The sequence below is a fragment of the Mauremys mutica genome, chromosome 7, assembly GCF_020497125.1.
Source record: "Mauremys mutica isolate MM-2020 ecotype Southern chromosome 7, ASM2049712v1, whole genome shotgun sequence".
Lineage (NCBI taxonomy): Eukaryota > Metazoa > Chordata > Testudines > Geoemydidae > Mauremys > Mauremys mutica.
In genome coordinates this window covers 45,615,846-45,636,722 of record NC_059078.1, presented here as the reverse complement: position 1 = coordinate 45,636,722, position 20,877 = coordinate 45,615,846, and the positions used below count along the sequence as shown (strand labels likewise).

The 20,877-nt window shown below is 39.7% G+C and overlaps 1 protein-coding gene across 9 annotated transcripts in view; it reads left to right on the top strand.

The window, feature by feature from the left end:
* Window positions 1-20,877, top strand: part of POC1A (POC1 centriolar protein A) — a 117,768-nt gene that overhangs the window by 84,919 nt on the left and 11,972 nt on the right. For 4 of the 9 annotated variants that reach the window (XM_045022551.1, XM_045022548.1, XM_045022545.1 and 1 more), the window contains one exon: window positions 14,423-14,563. In XM_045022551.1, the coding sequence (XP_044878486.1) occupies window positions 14,423-14,563 (141 nt within the window). Of the gene's footprint in view, window positions 1-14,003; window positions 14,041-14,422; window positions 14,564-18,721; window positions 18,826-20,091; window positions 20,182-20,877 lie in introns of those variants that run through there. The other 5 variants (XR_006580766.1, XR_006580767.1, XM_045022546.1 and 2 more) reach the window with 5 other exon arrangements.

The following is a 20,877-nucleotide window of genomic DNA, read 5'->3' as shown; positions in this document are numbered from 1 at the left end:
GCTAAACCCAGGGTTGTGAGTTCAATCCTTGAGGGGGCCATTTAGGGAGCTGGGGTAAAAAAAATCTGGGGATTGGTCCTGCTTTGAGCAGGGGGTTGGACTAGATGACCTCCTGAGGTCCCTTCCAACCCTGATATTCTATGATTCTATGATAATGGTGCAGTGGGAGTCTCTTATCCCCCTCCTCTAGTGTTGCTCCACTTAGTGGATGACAGTCTACTGCTGCTATCAGTTACTCTGTTAGCTCAGTGCAATGGATCTAAAGGTTCCAACCCTGCTGTGGATGTCAACATGATGCCACATGGTGGAATTTCTGTTTCCTCTTTGAGAACATGTTTCCCTATCTTATGCTCTGGAATGGCTGAAACGTTCAAAAAAGTTCAGCCTGAGGCAGGCAGACACCATGGAAAATTTCAGCACAAATTATTAAAATTTGACAATGTTGGTTATAAGCAGCTGAAAACAGGGGTCTGATAATGGAAAGTGTCAGGCAATCGTAACTATATATATCACTCTATCACCTATAATAAATTGGGGGGGTCTTCTTTTTTCAAACTGGATTTGATGGCAGCAGCTTTTTTTCTTTATAGAAAACATGCATCTTCAAAACATGTGCATTAAAGGGAACAAAGACATCTAAAAGTTTTGAACAGGACTAGAACTGTCAATATGTTAGCAGATACCTATGCAATGTGTGGCAGACCTTTCTTGCAATACTTACACAAATGTGTCTGATCGGACAATTGGAAAAAGGCAAATATAGTGCCCATCTTTAAAAAAGGGAAGGAGGAGAACCCAGGGAACTACAGACCAGTGAGCCTCACCTCAGTCCCTGGAAAAATCATGGAGCAGGTCTTTAAGGAAACCGTTTTGAAGCACTTGGAGGAGAGGAAAGTGATCAGGAACAGTCAACATGGATTCAGCAAGGGCAAGTCATGCCTGACCAACCTGATTGCCTTCTATGATGAGATAGCTGGCTCTGTGGATATGGGGAAAGCAGTGGACGTGATATATCTGGACTTCAGCAAAGCTTTTGATACAGTCTCCCACAGTATTCTTGCCAGCAAATTAAAGAAGTATGGATTGGATGAATGGACTATAAGGTGGAAAGAAAGCTAGCTAGGTTGTCGGGCTCAACAGGTAGTGATCAACAGCTCGATGCCTAGTTGGCAGCGGAGTGCCCCAGGGGTCAGTCCTGGGGCCGATTTTGTTCAACATCTTGATTAATTATCTGGATGATGAGATGGATTGCATCCTCAGCAAGTTCACAGATGACACTAGGCTGGAGGGAGAGGTAGATATGCTGGAGAGGAGGCATAGGGTCCAGAGTGACCTAGACAAATTGGAGGATTGGGCCAAAAAAATCTGATGAAGTTCAGCAAGGACAAATGCAGAGTCCTGCACTTAGGATGGAAGAATCCCATGCACTGCTACAGGCTAGGGACCAATTGGCTAAGCAGCAATTCTGCAGAAAAGGACCTGGGGATTACAGTGGATGAGAAGCTGGATATGAGTCAGCAGTGTGCCCTTGTTGCCAAGAAGGCTAACGGCATATTGGGCTGCATTAGTAGCAGCATTGCCAGCAGATCGAGGGAAGTGATCATTCCCCTCTATTCGGCACTGGTGAGGCCTCATCTGGAGTATTGCGTCCAGTTGTGGGGCCCCCCACTACAGAAAGGATGTGGACAAATTGGAGAGATCCAGTGGAGGTCATCTAAAATGATCAGGGTGCTGGGGCACATGACTTGCGAGGAGAGGCTGAGGGAATTAGGCTTGTTTAGTCTGCAGAAGTGAAGAGTGAGGGGGGATTTGATAGCAGCCTTCAACTACCTGAAGGGGGGTTCCAAAAAGGATGGAGCTTGGTTGTTCTCAGTGGTGGCAGATGACAGAACAAGGAGCAATGATCTCAAGTTGCAGTGGGGGGAGGTCTAGGTTGGATATTAGGAAACACTATTTCACTAGTAGGGTGGTGAAGCACTGGAATGGGTTACCTAGGGAGGTGGTGGAACCTCCATCCTTAGAGGTTTTTAAAGCCCAGCTTGACAAAGCCCTCACTGGGATGATTTAGTTGGAGTTGGTCCTGCTTTGAGCAGGGGGGTTGGACTAGATGACCTCCTGAGGTCCCTTCCAATCCTAATCTTCTATAAAACTATAGAAACATAGAATCAGTGTACTATTTTTAATTCCTACACGTCTTTTTACTGGCCTGTATTAAACTGTAGTTTCTGACAAGCTGTGATGCATAAAGAACCATTGTCAGGGTTGAGTGAAGTCACATGAAAATCTCATTGTTTCACTTTTCCTGGGTTTTTATTTCTCATCCTTGCTGATTAATAAAAACTCAGTGGATAAGTTTCTAATTAAATAAAAAGAATGTATAATGGAGGTTCACACTTGGGTGCATGCTTTCTACAGATGATGGAATTAGAGCATGCAAGTTCAGTTCTTCAGCATCCTGAGCATTGGGTGGCACAGGACTACATCTTACCAGAAATATTTCAGTGAACAGATATAATATTAATTGGTAGTGCAAACATTAACGAAATAAAACAAGCCATCTCTAAGATTGTTGGAAGGTGGGTCAAATTACTACCCAGAAGCATTACAAATACACAAGCAGCGTCAGGTCTTTGTGTCCATCTTTGGCTAAGAGAGAGGATGCCCATGAGACAGGCTGAGATTTGCAGTTTCATATTTTGGGCTTCTTTGCATTCTTTCACCCGGCCTTAAGGCATTGACATGTCACAGCAGATGCAACCTTTAGCTGTAAAGTGCTGGAGGCACTTGTTCCTGAACAATCTTTTCCTTCCATATTCCATTTTCTATAAAAGGGGCTGCTAGGTAGTTCTAGAGTCATGTATCGGAGTTACAGGAAGGAAAATATTTACCTGTAAATGTCTCTGAATCACTTAGCTTGGAACTTCCGTATTGCCAAGGTCTCAGATGCCACTTTTTTAAGGAAGTCTGTTGCTAAAAGTTGTACTCTTAGAAAAGGCAATTGTCATTTAATTTCCGAGTTTATTCTTACTAACAAATGTTTTTTGTCTGGCTTTCTAGTTGAGGGGCAGAGCATAGTGAATACAGGTGTCTCTTAAATTAGAGATTTAAAACTGCATTTTTTTCTGTGCACTTTTGTTTTGCATACAAGTAACCTTTTCCAAATTGGAAATGACAACTGGACCTTTATTCCCAATTTCATTGACTGTATAACATATGCTAAGCTATGTTAAGCCAAATTGTATGAAATATGTACTCATAGCTGTAGAAATTGATATTTTACTTTTTGATCAAGAGCCTTACATCAATAAAGCTTACACATTTCATTTTGTGGCAGATGATTGCTTTTATTCTACTTCTAAGAGAGCTGATGAATTACATATTGAATGGTTAAAAACATTTTGATATCCAACAAGATGTTCAAAGCATTCTAGAGAAATGATTCTCGAAGTTGGGATTTAAACTGTTTAAAATCCACAGTTGATGGCACCTTTTTAGCAGCCTCCAGCAGACAGGCCAGGGTTGAAAGGGCATATAAACAGAGCTGTCTTCTAGCGGAAGACATTCTAGGTTAGGATTGAGACATGTTGGTTGTGGAAGTTTACATTACAGCTGTAAGTTCTGTATCTGTTTTGAAGGTACAGTGACTTGAGTTGTGAAGACTATTAGTCTGAGGCCACCCAAAGCACTAAATTGGGTGGTTTGTGGCGTGGGTATGTGGGAGGAAATAGTCCCACTGTTGTGACCACTAGTGTAAATACCGCAATAAACCTTGCAGCAGCATCAGACTTGGTGTAGACAAGACACAATTAAAGGAGGGAGTCAATTGCATCTTGGATGTTAGAAAGGTGTCTGAATTTACCTGAACAGAGCTAGACAAACAAGACTATTTTTTTCATGAAGCATTACCTCAGATGCAGAGTGAGCAAAGTATGTACATTTGATTGCAAACTGTATCAAAACAAGCAATGAAAATGAGACATAGACTCCCAAATCAGCTAAGCATTGCAATGCTAAGTGCAGCAATATCTAAATACTTTTTAAAAATCTGGGCTTATGTAAAAAGTATTGGTACAGTATCTTGAAACAGCTTTCTAGTCTTTTTTGTGCACTTTTAGCTTTTGGTAGCCAACTAAAATGACAGATCTTTTCACAAGCGTATAGTATTCCCCACCTTTTAAAGTACTCCTCCCTTGAGTTTGTGTTTACTCCTGCTGCGTTGACTGTATTGATGGAGAGGGATGCTAAAACTTTATGCTGTCCTCTTATTTGAGCTGTAACACTTCCATAGTCTTACCTAGCCTCAGATTGTTTACTCACCTTTTTCCACGTTGTCTCCTCAAAGCAGGAGCTATGTGGCATCAGCTTTTGCTTTTGAAGATTCATTGAGTGATTTGATTTAACCACTATGAAGATTAATAGATACTAACAGCCAAGTCTGAGACAATTATTTTCCTTAAGAGAAAGTGTCCTGCTTAGACAATTTCTTTTTTTGCAGAAATACAAATGAGAATAATCAGACTTTTGTTTTCCTCCTGTAGCAGTGAGTAGACTTTTTCTTCAGCTAATATCTGGCACTTATTGAGTGTTCAGCCTATTGGACAATAAAGCAAGTCACGACAAGGCATTATTGGAGAGGGGAAAATTACCTTTATTTCAGGAGTGCCATTTCAGGCTAATTAATGTAAATTCACCCACTTATGCTGCTGCTTTGTGGCTTATTTTAATACTTCAGGCATAATTCAGAGAGAGACAAAAGCAAGATTTGTTTTCCCCTCCAAACCATTATTTTATGTCAGCTTTAGAGAGAGATGGGTGGCATAAATGATTCACTCCTTAGCTAATTATAAAACCATAGACTGTTTCTTTGCGCTAATAGTTTAAAGTGAATGAAATACCAAATGAAACTGTTACGGTTGTAATTTCTTATTTGACTACAAAGGAAAATGACACCAGTAAATAAAGTGAGACACTAAATGTAAATCATAGCAGCTTCTGCTGTGCTGCTTTATTGAAGGTGTCATTCATGTGTGTCTTGCTTTCTATCATTGAGCCCATGTCTTTTTGATTTTTAAAAGCACCCAGTTACACATACATCTCAGAACACTTGTGCATAAGCACCTAAAATATTGGTGTGTTGATAGCTATTCATTCATATACTTTCCTTGAATTATCTTGAGTGGTTTATAAAACAGTAAGCTTTGTGGTAGAAGTCCTTTGGACCAACTCTCCTGTTCAAATTCGTCTCCGGCCCTAGTACAGAATTCATGTCAGGGTGCCTTAAGCACAGAAACTGTTCTGAATTTGTATTGTTTTTTATCCTTCTGAAGTCAAATATCATGTTGACCCATCAGGGATCACTTGTGTGCATCCAAGACTTGCAATGGGGTGTTGATGTCTCTTGCCAAAAATGCTCAGGCTGCATTGTGGTAGGGAGATATGATGGCCCAGGAGGGTTCGGGAAGGTAAAACTAAAACTATCTCCTCTGATCAGAGATCAGAAGACCTGCCTCCTGGGGTTGGGAAGTAGCAGGAACAAGAAGAAAAGAGTCTAATCACCTGATCTGAGAGAGCAGGAAGGAATAAGACATAACCTTAATCTAAAAATCAGTACAATTGGCTGTTATCCTACCTAGTGAAAACTTCTGATGTGAATCCTGCTTCTAGCTTCTCTTTACTATAAATAGAATGGAGCTTTTTCTTTAGGACCAGCTGATAGTACTTGAAGTTCCACCTTCCCAAAGAATTATCCTTAGAAGGGGGCACCAGACATCTGGCTCTGTAATTGCACACCTTGTCATAACATTTTGTAACTTGCAAAGGTATGCATGTACGTACAGTAATAAATCACAGGGTTAGAAGGGACTGCAAGGGTCATCTGATCTAACCATCTGCCAAGATGCAGGATTTGTTATATCTAAACCATCCAAGACAGATGGCTATCCAGCCGCCTCCTTTTGAAAACCTCCAGCAAAAAAGCTTCCACAACCTCCCGATGTAGTCTTCTTAACAAATTCACACAGGATTTGGCAGGTTCTTTGATCACTGTGGTAATTAGGTAGTTCAAATTGTTACTGGAGTGGAAAAGGACCTGGAAACTTTGCACGACATTTCACCAAAAAATCTCTTCCTATGTTTTAACTTTCCATAGTAAGACTGTGGAATTAGTTCTTCCATTGTTTGCTTTTATTATCCCATATTTGAGTCTCTCAGCCTGCATTAGACACTGACTCCAAAACATCTGTTAAGGAGTCAAGTATCAGAGGGGTAGCTGTGTTAGTCTGGATCTGTAAAAAGCAACAAAGAGTCCTGTGGCACCTTATAGACGAACAGACGTATTGGAGCATAAGCTTTCGTGGGTGCATACCCACTTTGTCTGATGAAGTGGGTATTCACCCACGAAAGCTTATGCTCCAATACGTCTGTTCGTCTATAAGGTGCCACAAGACTCTTTGTTGCTTCTGTTAATTAGGTAAGTACTCACTAGTCTTTATAAGTAATCTGAGGTGTAAAGTTTTTCTTGCCAAAATCACAGTGTCTTAAATGACCACAGGACTGAGAGCCAACTACTAGATATACTCTCTTGCCTGGAAAACACCACAGACTGTTATTTTCTTCCAGCTCTGGCATGGAAACAAGGAAAATATGGCCCAGAAAACGTGAGCATAATAATGGATGGAAACCATGGATACCATGGAATTTTGGCACAAAATACAAACCAAATGGAATGCCTGGATGCCGTGGAAATTGGTCACTCTGAAGAGACATTGTAGGAATTCTGGTTTTTTTTATGCTTCTGCACATTACCTTTAAAAACTTATCTAATAACAGTTATCTCTTAGTCTGCAAAGTGACGTTTGCTAAAGATAAAGCACAGCTGAGTAGAACAAGGTGAGACTGAGAAAGTGAAAGAGAAGAGCTAGGTAAACAGGAGGAAAGGGGTAGGGAAAAGAGAAGCTCATGCTAGGAATGCCCATCTGTAGAAAAGAGGAACTGCTGCTCTTTTTTTTTTTTTTTTTTTTAATATAAAAATGCTGGGGAGGAAGTGGGTGTTAAAGGAATGAGCGACTGGACACTCAAATGTTTTTTATGAAAATCTAAATTTTTTCCATAAACATTTCCCCCCCTTTTTGTTCATAAGCTCTCTGTCTTAAATTGATTATTGAAATACATGTAGTAAGATTGCTAACTGGCCATTAGCTGTCCTCCCCATCAGCATTTTATTTTGTTTCTTATTTAGCAAAGCTAGATGATGATGCTCTTTCACTGGAAATATCCCAAATTTGTCAGTGCCTAGTTTTATCAGTGTAGGAAGATGTCAGGCATCTGGCAATGGTCCCTTTTGAGTTTAAAGTTACTTGATTGATTGAAATTAATGTCTTTATCTTCCATATAATCATGGAATACTAGAAAGAATACTCCATGGTTTACAAAAACCAAGGGCGCTAATGTAGATGAGCCATGTATTAATGTTATAACTTAACATTCTCTGTGCCAGCAAAAGGAAAAGGGGATTCCATTTGAAATATTTTTGGATAAAGTTGATGTATGCACATGTGGGCTATCTGATCTATCCTGCATTTCAGCACGGTGTAGAAGTATACCTTAAACAAAAACGCGCATGGTGTTTTGGGGATATGCTCTATTTTTTAGAGAATCAAAAACGAGTTGTGTGGTAGACTGACAGGCTGCCTCTAGAGATGAGCCATAATGGTGTGTATCTGAGTGTTCCTCCAAATTAGTACAGCTTGTGTTTTCTTAGCTACAGATGCAAATATGTTGATTTGTGGAATAGTTCCGAATTTGAGCATTCCAGAAATTCAAATGCTAACACTGACTTGACAAGGAAGCATAAGAGCTGCCATATTATCAGACCATGGTCCATCTTGCCCAATATCCTGTCTCTAATGGTGGCCTGTATCAGACTTCAGGGGGAAGGTGTAAAATAGGGCAATTATGGAATGCTCCACACAACTTCCATTCCTGACTTCCTGTAGTCAGAGATTTAGGGTCGCCCTGATTATGGGGTTGCAGCCCGACTGTCTTGGCTAATAGTCATTGATGGACCAACTTATCCTCCATAAACATATCTGGTCCTTTTTTTAACCCAGTTATACAATTGGTCATCACAATATCACATGCCAATGAGTTCCACAGGTTAGCTGTGTGTTGTGTGAAAAAGTACTTCCTCTTGTGTGTATTAAACTTGTTGCCTATTCATTTCATCATGTGACCCTGTTTTTTTGTATTGTATGAGAGGGTAAAGGATGCGTTTCAATTCATTTTTTCCACACCATTCGTAATTTTATAGATCTTTCATATCCCCCCTTAGTCATCTCATTTCTAAGCTGTAAAGCCCTACTCGTTTTAGTCTCTCCCCTCGTATGGAAGCTGTTCCATACCCTTGGATCACCTTTATTACTCTTTTCTGAACTTTTATCCAGTTTCATTATATCTCTTTCGAGATGGGGCAATCAGAACTGGACATATTCAAGGTGTGAGCCTACCATGGATTTATGGATTATTATATTTTGTCTTATTTTCTATCCCTTCCTAATGGTTTCTATTAGCCTTTTTGACCACTGCTGTACATGGAGCAGAAGTATTTAGAGAACTAGCCACTGTGACTCTGAGGTCTTTCTTGGGTGGTAACAGCTAATTTAGATGCCTTCATTTTGTATGTATAGCTGGGATGATTTTTTCCAATATGCCTTACGTTTGCACTTTTCAGTATTGAATTTCATGCTATTTTGTTGTCCATTCACCCAGTTTGGTGAGATCCCTCTCTAAGTTCTCACAGTCTGCTTTTGAATAGTTTTACACATTTAAAATCATGTTGTATTTGTTTGGATAATGGTATTTTGCATCGATGAGCAGGGAGGAACAAGAGAACCTCACGATGGGGAGTGCCCAAGAACTGGTATTGTGTAGTACTCGTGACCTTCCTGATTAGTTTATCTTGAAGCTAATGAGAATTTCCACTGGATGTCACTGTTACTCTCCACAGATGCAGTTAAAATAACATTTTACCTGTAGTGAAAATGACTCTGAAAGAGATTTAAGTATCTTCTTTGTTTGACTTGCATAATAAGAACCCAGATAAGACAACTTGTACTACCCAATTTCTTTCTATTAGTTCCTGTTTTATTCCAGCTAAGCCCTCAAACAGTCTAATATTTGTAATATCAGACTATCCATAGTTTAGACTGTCAACTGTTTTCTTTCTAAATTAACATTATTTTTAAAAATTCCAGTTTTTTATAAAGTACCCTTTAAGTAGTGTCTGTTGACTTCTTGTTAATTCCTTTTTTTGTTTTATTTTAAGTGAGTTTTTAGCTCCCCCTTTTAGCTTCTGAGGGTCTGTCAAGTAAGGGAGAAACTTAATAGTCAATGAGAAACAGAGAAACTGACTAGAGGCAGGGTGTTGTCAAATGGATAAAATAGACTGCAAAAAAACCCCAGAAAAACCTTTTGCTCCTACTTTGTTATATTAATCTTGGGTGTTAATTGTAACAATAGTCAGTATAAAGGTTTCAGATAGAAATGTGATTAAGCTGATTGTGTCCCTTTTTAAGATTAGCTTTTCAGAAGCTAGCTGTAATTTTATATAATGCTTATCAATTTATATTTTCCACTGGATTATATGTTCCAAAATTGACTCGTCCAAGACCCAGCAGTACAGTAGCTTAGTAGAATGCTCTCTAGTTAGAACAGTTTTCATAAAAAGTTTCAATGTGAAGACTTTTGGAATGAAGGCTGATTTATTTCACCTGTCTCCATGGCCCTCCAAGTAGTTGAAGTGTGCCATTTAAGTGAGTGCTAAGAGCTGTATTGTATTCAAAAACTGCTTATCCAGTCTTCTTTTAATGTTCAGTTGCTTCTCGCTATACACCTCTACCCCAATATAACGCATTCAGATATAACGTGGTAAAGCAGTGCTCCGGAGGGGCGGGGCTGCACACTCTGGGGGATCAAAGCAAGTTGGATATAGTGCGGTTTCACCTATAACGCGGTAAGATTTTTTGGCTCCCAAGGACAGCGTTATATCAAGGTAGAGGTGTACTTTCAATGCTAGATGAGCAGATGTTGTAATAAGATATTTAATAGCACATACATTTACTCAGTTGTGCTGAATAAACTGTTCACTTGAACTGACTAAAAAAGATTAAACCTCCACAGCAGTGTCATTGTTTTTAGTGTCCTTTCCCAGAGTTCATCGGGCATGTTACCTTATAATTTAGTAGTGAGGGAGTACACGTGTCTTTTTATGTAATGATGACACTTGACAGTGCTGAAACAATTGTGAAGCTGGTACCTATTTCATGCTGTTGATAGCATGTATTATTTTTGTAGCATTTTTTTCTTTTTCATCTGCTTGAAGAATGGGCTCTTGAACCTACTTCCCGTCCCATTGTAGTCACCAGCTTACCACGTGCCCTATACATCTATTAAATACAAGATAGCTGCTGCTTTTTTTCAAAGCACAGTAAAAGGAACAAAAATAGCCCTATGACAAAATGGAAAACAGTGTCAATATTCATATTCTCCTTATTTTTCTTCAGTTGGGTACAAAATTCCAGTAGGCCATGTTACTACTTCCAGTATCCCAGACACAAGTTGGTGGTGGTTGTTACGGAAAAGTTTGCAAGCACTTGGGCCTTTCATTAAAAACAAAAGGAGGACAAGAGAGCTCCTGCAGGCTCTCCTGGGACCCCACAATGATATTTATCACTGTAATCTGGGGGACATAGTAACTAGTTAATAATGGCAGGTTATTTCCCAATAATGCAGCAGCAACCTATGGAGATATGCCTATCTCATAGAGCTGGAAGGGACCCTGAAAGGTCATTGAGTCCAGCCCCCTGCCTTTACTAGCAGGACCCAGTACTGATTTTGCCCCAGATTCCTCTAAGTGACCCCCTCAAGGATTGAACTCACAACCCTGGGTTTATCAGGCCAATACTCAAACCACTGAGATACCCCTCCCCCATCTCGTTGTATTTGCACTGAGCCAAAAGGGCTGGAAGTTGCTTCTGGAAGAACTGCCGCTCAGCCTGGCACACAGTTATGTAGCACAGGCTCTTTCCCATCTATTTGTTTTTAAACCAAGGAGAACTTCTTTCATTTTTAAAAATAATAATTTGTCTACCTTTTTTCCCCCTAAGTGGGTCACAAAAGAAATCCCAGAGGCCCCAATCAGGTTTGGTATGTTTTAAAATCTGTTAGTTACTCTACGCAGCCTTTGCCCTGCAAAGTACTGGTTCTGTTTCTTATACAGGCAAAACTCTCATTGACTTCTGTTTTAGGATGTTTCGGGCAATAGTGTCGTTTACAGGCTTCTGAGCCTCATCTGTCCCATTTTAATCAAATCCATATTTTTAGAGTCTAATAGCTCTGCCAGAATCTGAACAAGATGGAAATCTGTATGAAAATGCTTTCACTTACCCCAGAAAAGGAAAAGTGATGATTTTTGTTGGGGAGGGAAGATCACATAGAATAATGGTAGTGCCAGCTAAATGTTGAGGCAATGGGCTCTTAAACCTTTATTTCTTGACTGTCTCTAAATACGAAGAACCAAAAAAAAAAAACTTTTATAAGTATTTTTTCAGGATTATTATAAGTTGAACCATTTTTTAAAAAAAGAAAAGCTGTCAGGTTCTTGCTTTGTTTAAAGGTAGAAGGATAACAGTTTATCAGTACAATTATTTTTCTGCTTCAGCGAGTCAACTTCTTCTAATGGGTTCTGACATGAAAGCCCGTAAACATTTTAAGTGAAGATTTTGTATAATGTTCGTTTGCTTGAAGCTCAGATACACAGGAATGGGTATGGAGTAACTATAGAGCAGTCAATCAAAATATAAAATTAGTTTGGTTAGTAACAGTAGAATATTTTGGGGTTTTTTTTTAAGCTGATCATCTACTGGGCACATCAAATTTTTCTTTTAAGTAAACTCAGACAAATTGCAGTTCTATCAGGTTTCCTTTGGAGTTGATTAGCTTATGCTAGAGCAAACTTATATTAGTAAACGGTCACTGTTTGGAGTGCAATCCTTGGTGGTTAAACATTCCTGGAACAGATCTAATATACAAATTGTGGAGATTCTTTGTAGGGCTCTGGTTTCCCCCTCTTCCCAACAACTTCTTTGCTTAAAATAAAGCTTGTGTACAAATGAGGTTCTGACTTTATTTGTGATCTGCTCAGATGGCCTGCTGATCCATGGACTTCAGTGGGGTTCTGCGCAGACAGTGAATTACACCAGTGCAGGATCAGGGCCTTATTTTGAGCAACAGCTGGAAGGAATGTAGGGCACCAAGCAATGCAATTAATATTTAAAACAAATGTTTCACAATTATGCTTTTCTAACTTCAAAAGCCAAGGGATGTAGAATTAATGTGGATTGTTAGGGAGCAGGGCTGTTGATATATATATACTGTAGTGGAGTGGCTATCCGCTCCTGCCTGGTGGGGCTTTAAAACAGCCCTGGGAAGGGGCTTTTGGCTGGGCTGATTGGGAAAGTGGCTGCAGCTGGGGGCCACGCCCCAAACTGAGGAGCAGGGCCATATAAAAGGCAGGGAAGCCAGGAGCCCAGACAGTCTCTCTCTGTGGTTAGAGAGAGATGGGCCTGGCTGCTTAGAAGCAGAGCAAGAGTACCTGGGTGAAGCAGGGCTGGGAAGGCTAAGGAGCTGGGGAGCTCTGGCCAGGAAAACCCCAGGCTGCAGCCTAGCGGTAGGCCAGAAGGTACTGTGGGGGGGTTGCAAGGGACAACCCAGGAGTAGGCAAAGCAGCAGGTCCAAACCCCCTTGGCCTGTGATGAGTGGGCCGATGCTGCAGTCTGCCCCAGGGTGTGGGGCTAGACCATGACTGTCAGTGGCCACTACTGAGGCAAAGTGGGGATAGTAGAGTGGGGGTTCCCCTGGGAGGGGGAGACCCAGGTATAGTTAAAGGGGCACCGGGTCCAGGGAGGGACACGGGGCCGAGAGTAAAGCAGGTGGATCACCAGCCTGCAGAGGGCGCTCCGGACTGGAAAAAGAGCTAGATTCGGAAAGCAACCAGCAGGAGGCGCCGCAGGGGTGAGTCCGACCCGTTTACATATACACACACCCCATCTGAAATATATAAAATATTTCAGATGGGGTAAGAACTTGTCCTAGTCTTAAAATTACAGCATTGTTGTATAATGTATTCAAGTGACTCACATCAAGTAGGGCTGGGACAGAATAAACAGCATTATTCAGAGAAACAGATTATTAATACTGTGGTCAGGAGTGAAGAAGGCAAGGAGTCATTAGCCACGTTCTAACTAGAGATGCGCCTGAGCAGCATGATTTCCAGCAATCCAAAGTCTGAGTGCCTGATTCTCTGGCTTGGACATTTTGCAGTCATTTACACTAGTCCCAAGCAAGTGAAAGATGCTAACATTCTTCTTTGGTTATCAATTACTGTGCAAGGTGATGGAGGATCAGATTCTGGGGATGTCTGGATCTGGAGTTTAGGTTCAAATCCATGTCGAATTCTGATCGTTTATGTAAAGTAGTAAGTATTGGAACATTCAGCATCACTTATTCCAGCAGCTAGCTTTTACATTACCAAAAACAGCTTTCAGTTTATTCAGCTGACCCCAGTTCATTTGCATCCAGAAGGTAGATAAAGTTATAGGGCTTGTCTCACATAAAAGATCACCTTTTAAGGAGGACGGACGGGAGAAGTTTTAGCAAAAATGTTTTAGTTTATGTAGTGAAATTATCAAGCTTGCATAACAAAAACAGCTGAGATTGAAACTTCAAAGTTGACTTGTTTTTGTGAGGCGAGAGAGAGAGTTCAAGATCTAAACAAAATTAAAATGGCTGAACCTAACTATGCATGTTTAACTTACATGTATATTGGAACATTTTTGCTTAATTTTACATGCTTAGCTGTAGAAGTCAAGTTTAGTGTAGCCAATAGATCTGAGAAGAGAGCCTGTTGTTCCCTGTATTATTGATATAAACCTCTCTGCTTTTTACAGTGTTGGACTAAAATTGTAGGAGATGTTCATCACCATGGTAACTTGTATATTATTTATAATCATGTTTGTGTGTGTGCAAAAGTATACAAATTGTCTCCCTGGTGTCTCTCTCTTCAGGTACACTTCATATTTCTGTAGCACCTTCCATCCTAATAGCCCATAGCTCTTCACAATCTTTAGTAACTTGAATCTTGCGATTATTGCCATATTCCAGAGGTTACTTTCCCTAAGTCACACAAGTCCATGGTAGCTTTCCTGATTTCTAGCTGTGTGCTGTTGCCTCAACACCATCAGTCCCTTTTCATAGCACAGATTCAGTTCTCCAGGTCAGATCATACTTCATTGCCACCTATCCCTGAGGCAGAAATACTTCTGTTGCTTGCATTGTACTAACATATAGTGTCTCTTTGCTTTCCTAGCAATCAGAAATGGATTGCAGTGATCCTCCTAAGAAAAACAAAATACAAGAATCTGCCAGGAACCAGCACCAGCAAGAGGAGGAGACAAGTCTTGCAGATACCCTAGAACATATTGTGGGACAGTTAGATGTTCTTACTCAGGTATGAAATGCTTTATAGGCTCTTGATAATAGGCCATCTTCAGTCATCAAGTGAAATAGGGACTTTTTGAAATAGATCCTTAAAGTAAATATGTGAGTAGTCTCAAAACTCATCTGTTTTACATAAGCTTATTGGTAAATCTCTGTAGAATGATGGAGTGTCAAATTTCTGGATTATCTAAAAAGTTGTCACAATATCCTTAAAATGTTGTTTCTGATAAGTATTGGAAGGACATAGAGAAGTTTACACTCCACAAAACGTGTAATTTAAATATAATCCCATCTCCATCTATTATTATCTTGCTTTATGGTAAAACACAAACGGCTAGTGAATTCAACATCTATGGCATATGCATTGTGCCACATTCTACTGGCTTCATTGAGAGCAGAGTTAGTCCAGTGCTGATGGCTTTTCAAAATCCCACCTTATATTTTATCCCCTTTTGTGGAGCTAATCTTAACTTTTTTTCAGGGAGTACTTTGGAGCTCATTAGAGAATAATATAGGGTTGTGTGACTGGAGTCCCATGGAGAGCCAGCTGAGGTTACTCAATTAAGGTGAACTGCAAAGAATGGGGCAGACAACCCCAAAGCTGGTGGATATTTCAATACTTAGATTTACCAAGCCAGCACTAAACAGCTTCTGTTATACCTTACTGGTTACTTAGAAGTCTAAAACATAGTTCCTTTAAAGTAACCCAGCCTCAGGCCTCCACCTAGTTACCCAAGTCAGATATGATGAAAATTAATGAAAATCTTATTTCATCACATAAAAAAGTTCTACCAATCCCAAAGGATCACACCATTACTTTCCGTATTAATAAATATTCCAGATCTTACCCTAATATACGCTTACAGCCAATTCTTATTAACTAAAATGTATTAAAAAGAAAAGAGAGAGTATGGTTAACAGCTCAATATACATAAAAACGTGAGTTTTTCTTGAGGTTCAGATTTATGACAGAGATGAGCTTTGTAGTTTCAAAGAGTTCTTTTAGAATTTAGTCCATAGGTTATAGTCCAATGTCCAATATCATATCCAGGGAGTACCAGCCTAACTGGTACTATAAGGTGCCACAGGATTCTTTGCTGCTTTTACAGCCTAACTGGGATCTCATCTTGCGACTTAAACTTCTGCTGATAAAGCTTAAGCAGATCTGAGATGATAGGATTAGGACCCAACCCATTTTTATAAAGTTCAGGCCTTTGATAGCTTGGAGTCCCTCGGCAAACAATAGACTCTCATTTCCTAAGCATTGCTCTTAATTATTCACACAGATTAACATAAGGCAATTGCCTGTTTTTCCACCATTTGCAGATTTGCTATATATTTCAAAGAGAGATTAATATTGCAGACAGCCTATGTTTACAGTTCATTTATGTCCCTTTGATCTCTGAATTAACGGAATATAGCATAGATAGGGACTGTTTGATTACATTGTTGACCACTACCAATATATATGTAAACTCACAAAAACACAAACATTTTCTCCCCATATGTCTTTAAGGGTTGAATTTGAGTCATTCATCCTGCAGGACACTTAACCTTTCTGGTCATGCGTCACAGGGGCTAGTATAACAATCTAAATTCAGATCTAGATTATTCTATTAAAATGTATGTCAGCAGTAACCTTTGCAGCAATTAATTCTTGGTCCTTTATATAAGCACTTTATGCTTTCAAAGCACTGTAAAATTTAAATTTGCAGTGGTTACAAATCATATACTAAAATTAAGACCACTTTCTGTGAATTTACAATCATGTGGCGTTCCAAACATTAAAATAAATTTCTTTGTGTCCTTTAAACTTTCCTTTTCCACAAGTGTGAAAGCCTGCATGGATCATGGTAGGGGTGGTCTAGTAGCATACTATTTTCTGGAAATTAAGGAAATCTATGTGTTCAATTCATATTTTAAAAAAACCGTGTCAGTAGATTCTACACATAGTATTCTTCCGTTTGGGGAATGCATCGCTATCTTGCATAAGAGAATTAACTTCAGTTCTAGATCCTCAGCCTGTAAAATCAGCGTAGCTCCATTGTCCCCTCCCCTGCTCAAATCCTACTCTTTCCCTAACTCCTTCCACATACTTGAAGTTCCAACATGTTCCTCAACAGCTTCTGTCCTGTTTCTCTCCACCATGCTTCTCCCTTGCACATATCTGGGTCTCACCACAGCCCTGTCTTGTGGGGTGTGTGTGGGGGGGGGGGGTGTTAAGTTTTTAAGCATTAATTTTGTCTTAACCACATTACCTCACCCACATCCACCACACACAACTCCAGCCTCCACTAATTCCGCACACTTCTTTAACTTCAACCACAAACATTTAACTGTTGAAAAAATCTTAACATACTGTTCTTACTTACAGTATCACTTAAATGACATACTCTAAACATTACAATACCAGCTTCCTAAAATGATAAACAACTTACAAACCATTTCCACTTAAACAATCCCCACCGTGAACATGCAACACATACAAATCTAACAGCATAACAAAACATAACCAGCAACTAAAAATCAACACCACCTTCAACAAAACACCAGTTCATCACTCCAGTTAGAAAATTGTAATTTCTTAATGGTAACCATGTGGAATGGAAAGATTAAATATTGTATGTGGAGGTGCAGGGAGAAGCCACGTATTAGAGTTGTGCATGTTGATGACATAATGCAAAGAAGATTAATTCATGGTTGTGATTTGGAAAGGCTGAGTGAGAAGATTTAACAAGTGGCTTCATAGCTATCTTAATGGTTATATTTGTGGTATGGTTATTCAAGTGCACATACTTGTTTTTTAATTAAGGTATTTTTTTGTCTGAGGGGGATATAAAAATTAGTGTCTCTATATGCATTTATATAACAGGTTTGTCTCCCTTGTTTCTCATATTAAAAAGAAATCCTGCCCTTTTCATAGAATTCAGAAGAATCTGAATGTATCGTATCATCATATATATAACACTAATTCTCATTCCAACTCAGTCTTCTGCTCCTGAGGAACATGAACATGATTGAAAAGTGTGGAGGTTGGGGTGGATTGTCAAAATAGTCTTAGTTTTATCTAAATGTGTTGAATCTTGCGACACTTACATCTTGAGTGGAAATAGGGAGGTAAAAACCAAAAAACATTTTCTTTCAAAAGAACCATAATGCTATTCAATAGAAATACAAGAAAACGATGGGGTGGGAAGTAGGGGGAGTACTTTTAGATCCTACTGCTGATCTATTTCAAACCGTTCTGGTTAGCATCTCCAATGTTGTACACATGAATAAAATGGAAACTAGTAGTTCATACAGTATCCCACCAGTAGTAGGATTGGAATGCATTCTTTCTTTCATTATGTATTCTGATACACAATTCTAATTGTTGTGTAATGGGCTCTATTCCTACTGTACAGGTGTTTTTATAGGAGGAAAAATACTGTAGTAAACACTATATGTGAGGTTTAAAATAGATCTATGCAATGCAAACATACCTTTTAAAAAGAGGTTCAGTAACTTCAGAAATTCCAAATGTTATTTTAGACCTAGCAGGGAGAGGAGTGGAGGAGGAATAAATTAGAACATAGGATAAAGTTGGAAATGAAGTCTGAAAAGATGGTAAAAATAGCTGCATTTAGGGAAAAAGTTTTCCAAGCTGTACCGACACCAGAATAACACTAAAATAATTTAATGTTAATGTTTTAATTTTCACTTGACACTGTCTGTATCCTTAGCTGCACCCAGTATACTTATGTGAGAGGTGATTTGTGCATTTAATGATATTAAACAATTCCATAATTTTGCAAGCACTATGATGGTATTGTACCCCTTAGAGTGTGTGACTGGCTGAATGAGACAAGACAAAAACAACTAAGACTTCAGAGTGCTGCAGGTGGGAACAGTAGAAATAATTACTCTTATTACCGAGAGGAGAGGCATGTGTGGAGAATAGGAGGCCAGAGGAGGTCAGAAAGGACTGAATTTGTGCTTCTGTGGAGTCAGGCGCTCCAAAGGATTGTGGAGTTTTATCATTGCAAGTCTGGAGGACATAACTAACCATGTTATTAGAGTTTGGTTAAATTTACCATTCCCTGAGGCCTTGGCCCTAGATCACCAGTAGCTCTCTGGATCCATGCAAGGGAGTAAAGGGGTGTAAAATGCCTCTTCCTGTCTTGTGCAGGCTACATGGACCATGGATTACAACACTTGAGGAAGTAGGCTCTGCGAAGCCACCACTACTACTTTTTCACACAGGTGGTTGGGGACTGGGAGAAGCCTTGGTAACCAGGTAACATGACCTTTGCTGGATGTAGCCCTGAGGCAATGCCCTCCATCCAGAGCAAGAGTAAACTGGGAAGGAGATTGTGACTCTGAATACCAGTCTTCTTCCTGAGCTGCTCTGGTGGCAACTCATCTGCATGCTGCCCATTGCCTAGTGAAGTGTCGATCTACCTCTTGACTGGTGCTGCATGTTTGAATTCAGATTCCAGATATAAAAGGCTTCTCTCTCTAAAATATATAAATGCCACTGCATTTCAAGTGGTTCTTAAAAAAAATTCTGGTGTCTCCGTAAAATTAAAGGTACACAAAGGGTCTGCTTGGAAAAAGACCAGGAGTATGTTAGCTGTCTCTTACTGGTATCTTACAATGAACCGTTTAATTAATATGCCTGAATAGCACCAGTTAGAAAAGCTTTACGTTCATAAGCGGAACCACGCATTTAAGAAAACAAGACAGGCTTCTGCTGTGATATTTCCACATGCTATATATTTGCACATTTGTCCCAGTTTTCCCAGGCATTTTAATTGTTTAGCATCGAGGGAGCGTTAGTATATTTCTAATAAACTATCTTGAGAAGGTTGGAGTAAAACTGTGATCATGATGTTCTTTTGTTCTCATTGAATTTACTCAGCTCTAACCTTTTAATTAACATAATGTGGGGAACACACTGTAGTTGTAATAAACTACTTTGGTTGGAAATTTTGCAAACATCACATTGATCTCCTATTCATTTTTTAACATATAGAGATATACCTATCTCATAGAACTGGAAGGGACCTTGAAGGTCATCGAGTCCAGTCTCCTGCCTTCACTAGCAGGACCAAGTACTGATTTTGCCCCAGATGGCCCCCTCAAGGATTGAACTCACAATCCTGGGTTTAGCAGGCCAATGCTCAAACCACTGAGCTATCCCTCCCCCCTTCTAATGTCTCTTTTTACTTCGCCCATCACTTAAATGATTTATAATTTTATATCCTAAATAGTATTTTACGGGGGGGAGAAAAGATGATTTTTCATGACTTCGCAATGCTGAGAGATCATTTGTACTAGGGAACCAGTTGAACATTGTCATCTGAAAGTTGAGAACTGTGCTGCGGCCAACGCACAGTTCTTTGGTCCATGTTGCAAATTTGTGAAGTTACGTTGTCTGCTCACCGGTTGTCAGTACCGTCCCTCCACCGAGAGCGGCTGTAACAAAGAAGTGGAGTGCTGTCTACTTATGAGACAGGAGGACTGTTTTGATTCTACTAAGAGGCCTCTTCCTGCCAGATGCCAGCTGGAAGTAGAAGTGATGAAGCTGTAGAGACGCTATGGCCTGCCCAACTGGACGTACTGAAGCGGGGTTGATTCTTCAGTGAAGTACGTTAACTAACTCTAGAAAGCTGTATGAGAAGGGACTAGTGGCTGCTGCATACCACTTTTAGCAATGACACAGTAGGTGAATTTGATGTAGCTAATGTCCATGATGATGCTTCTTGTTATGCCCATTAGCATCATGTTATGATGTTTTACTCTTGGTTTGTGCAAATGTTTTTAACCAATATTGTATATTTTTACTTGAGAGTAAATGTTACTCCATCTTCCTTTGTTTACTTTGTAGATGAAGTGATTTTAAGATGACATGTAAGCAAGAATTATGTATTTAGAATATTAACTAGAATCACTTTTAGTTTTGATTTACTTTGCAAATATTTTGTGTGTGTGTGTATGTATATATGTATGTATATATGTATGTGTATATATATATATGTATATATACACACACACACACAATCTTAAATATGAGTGTTATCCTAGATTTGACCTGCAAAGATAAAAAGTTAAAAACTTTAGGCTTCATTTTCCTGAGTAGCAGCATGAAATTCATATCTTTGCTGTTCTCAGAAATGGGCTAAACTTAAAGATGCAGCACTCAATTCAATGGGTACATTTATGCTGCATTAAACACCCACAGCTGGCCTGCAGCAGCTGACTTGGGCTCGAGGGGCGTAGGCAATGGATTTGTTTAATTGCGGTGGAGGTGTTCAAGCTTGGGCTGGAGCATGGGCTGTGGGA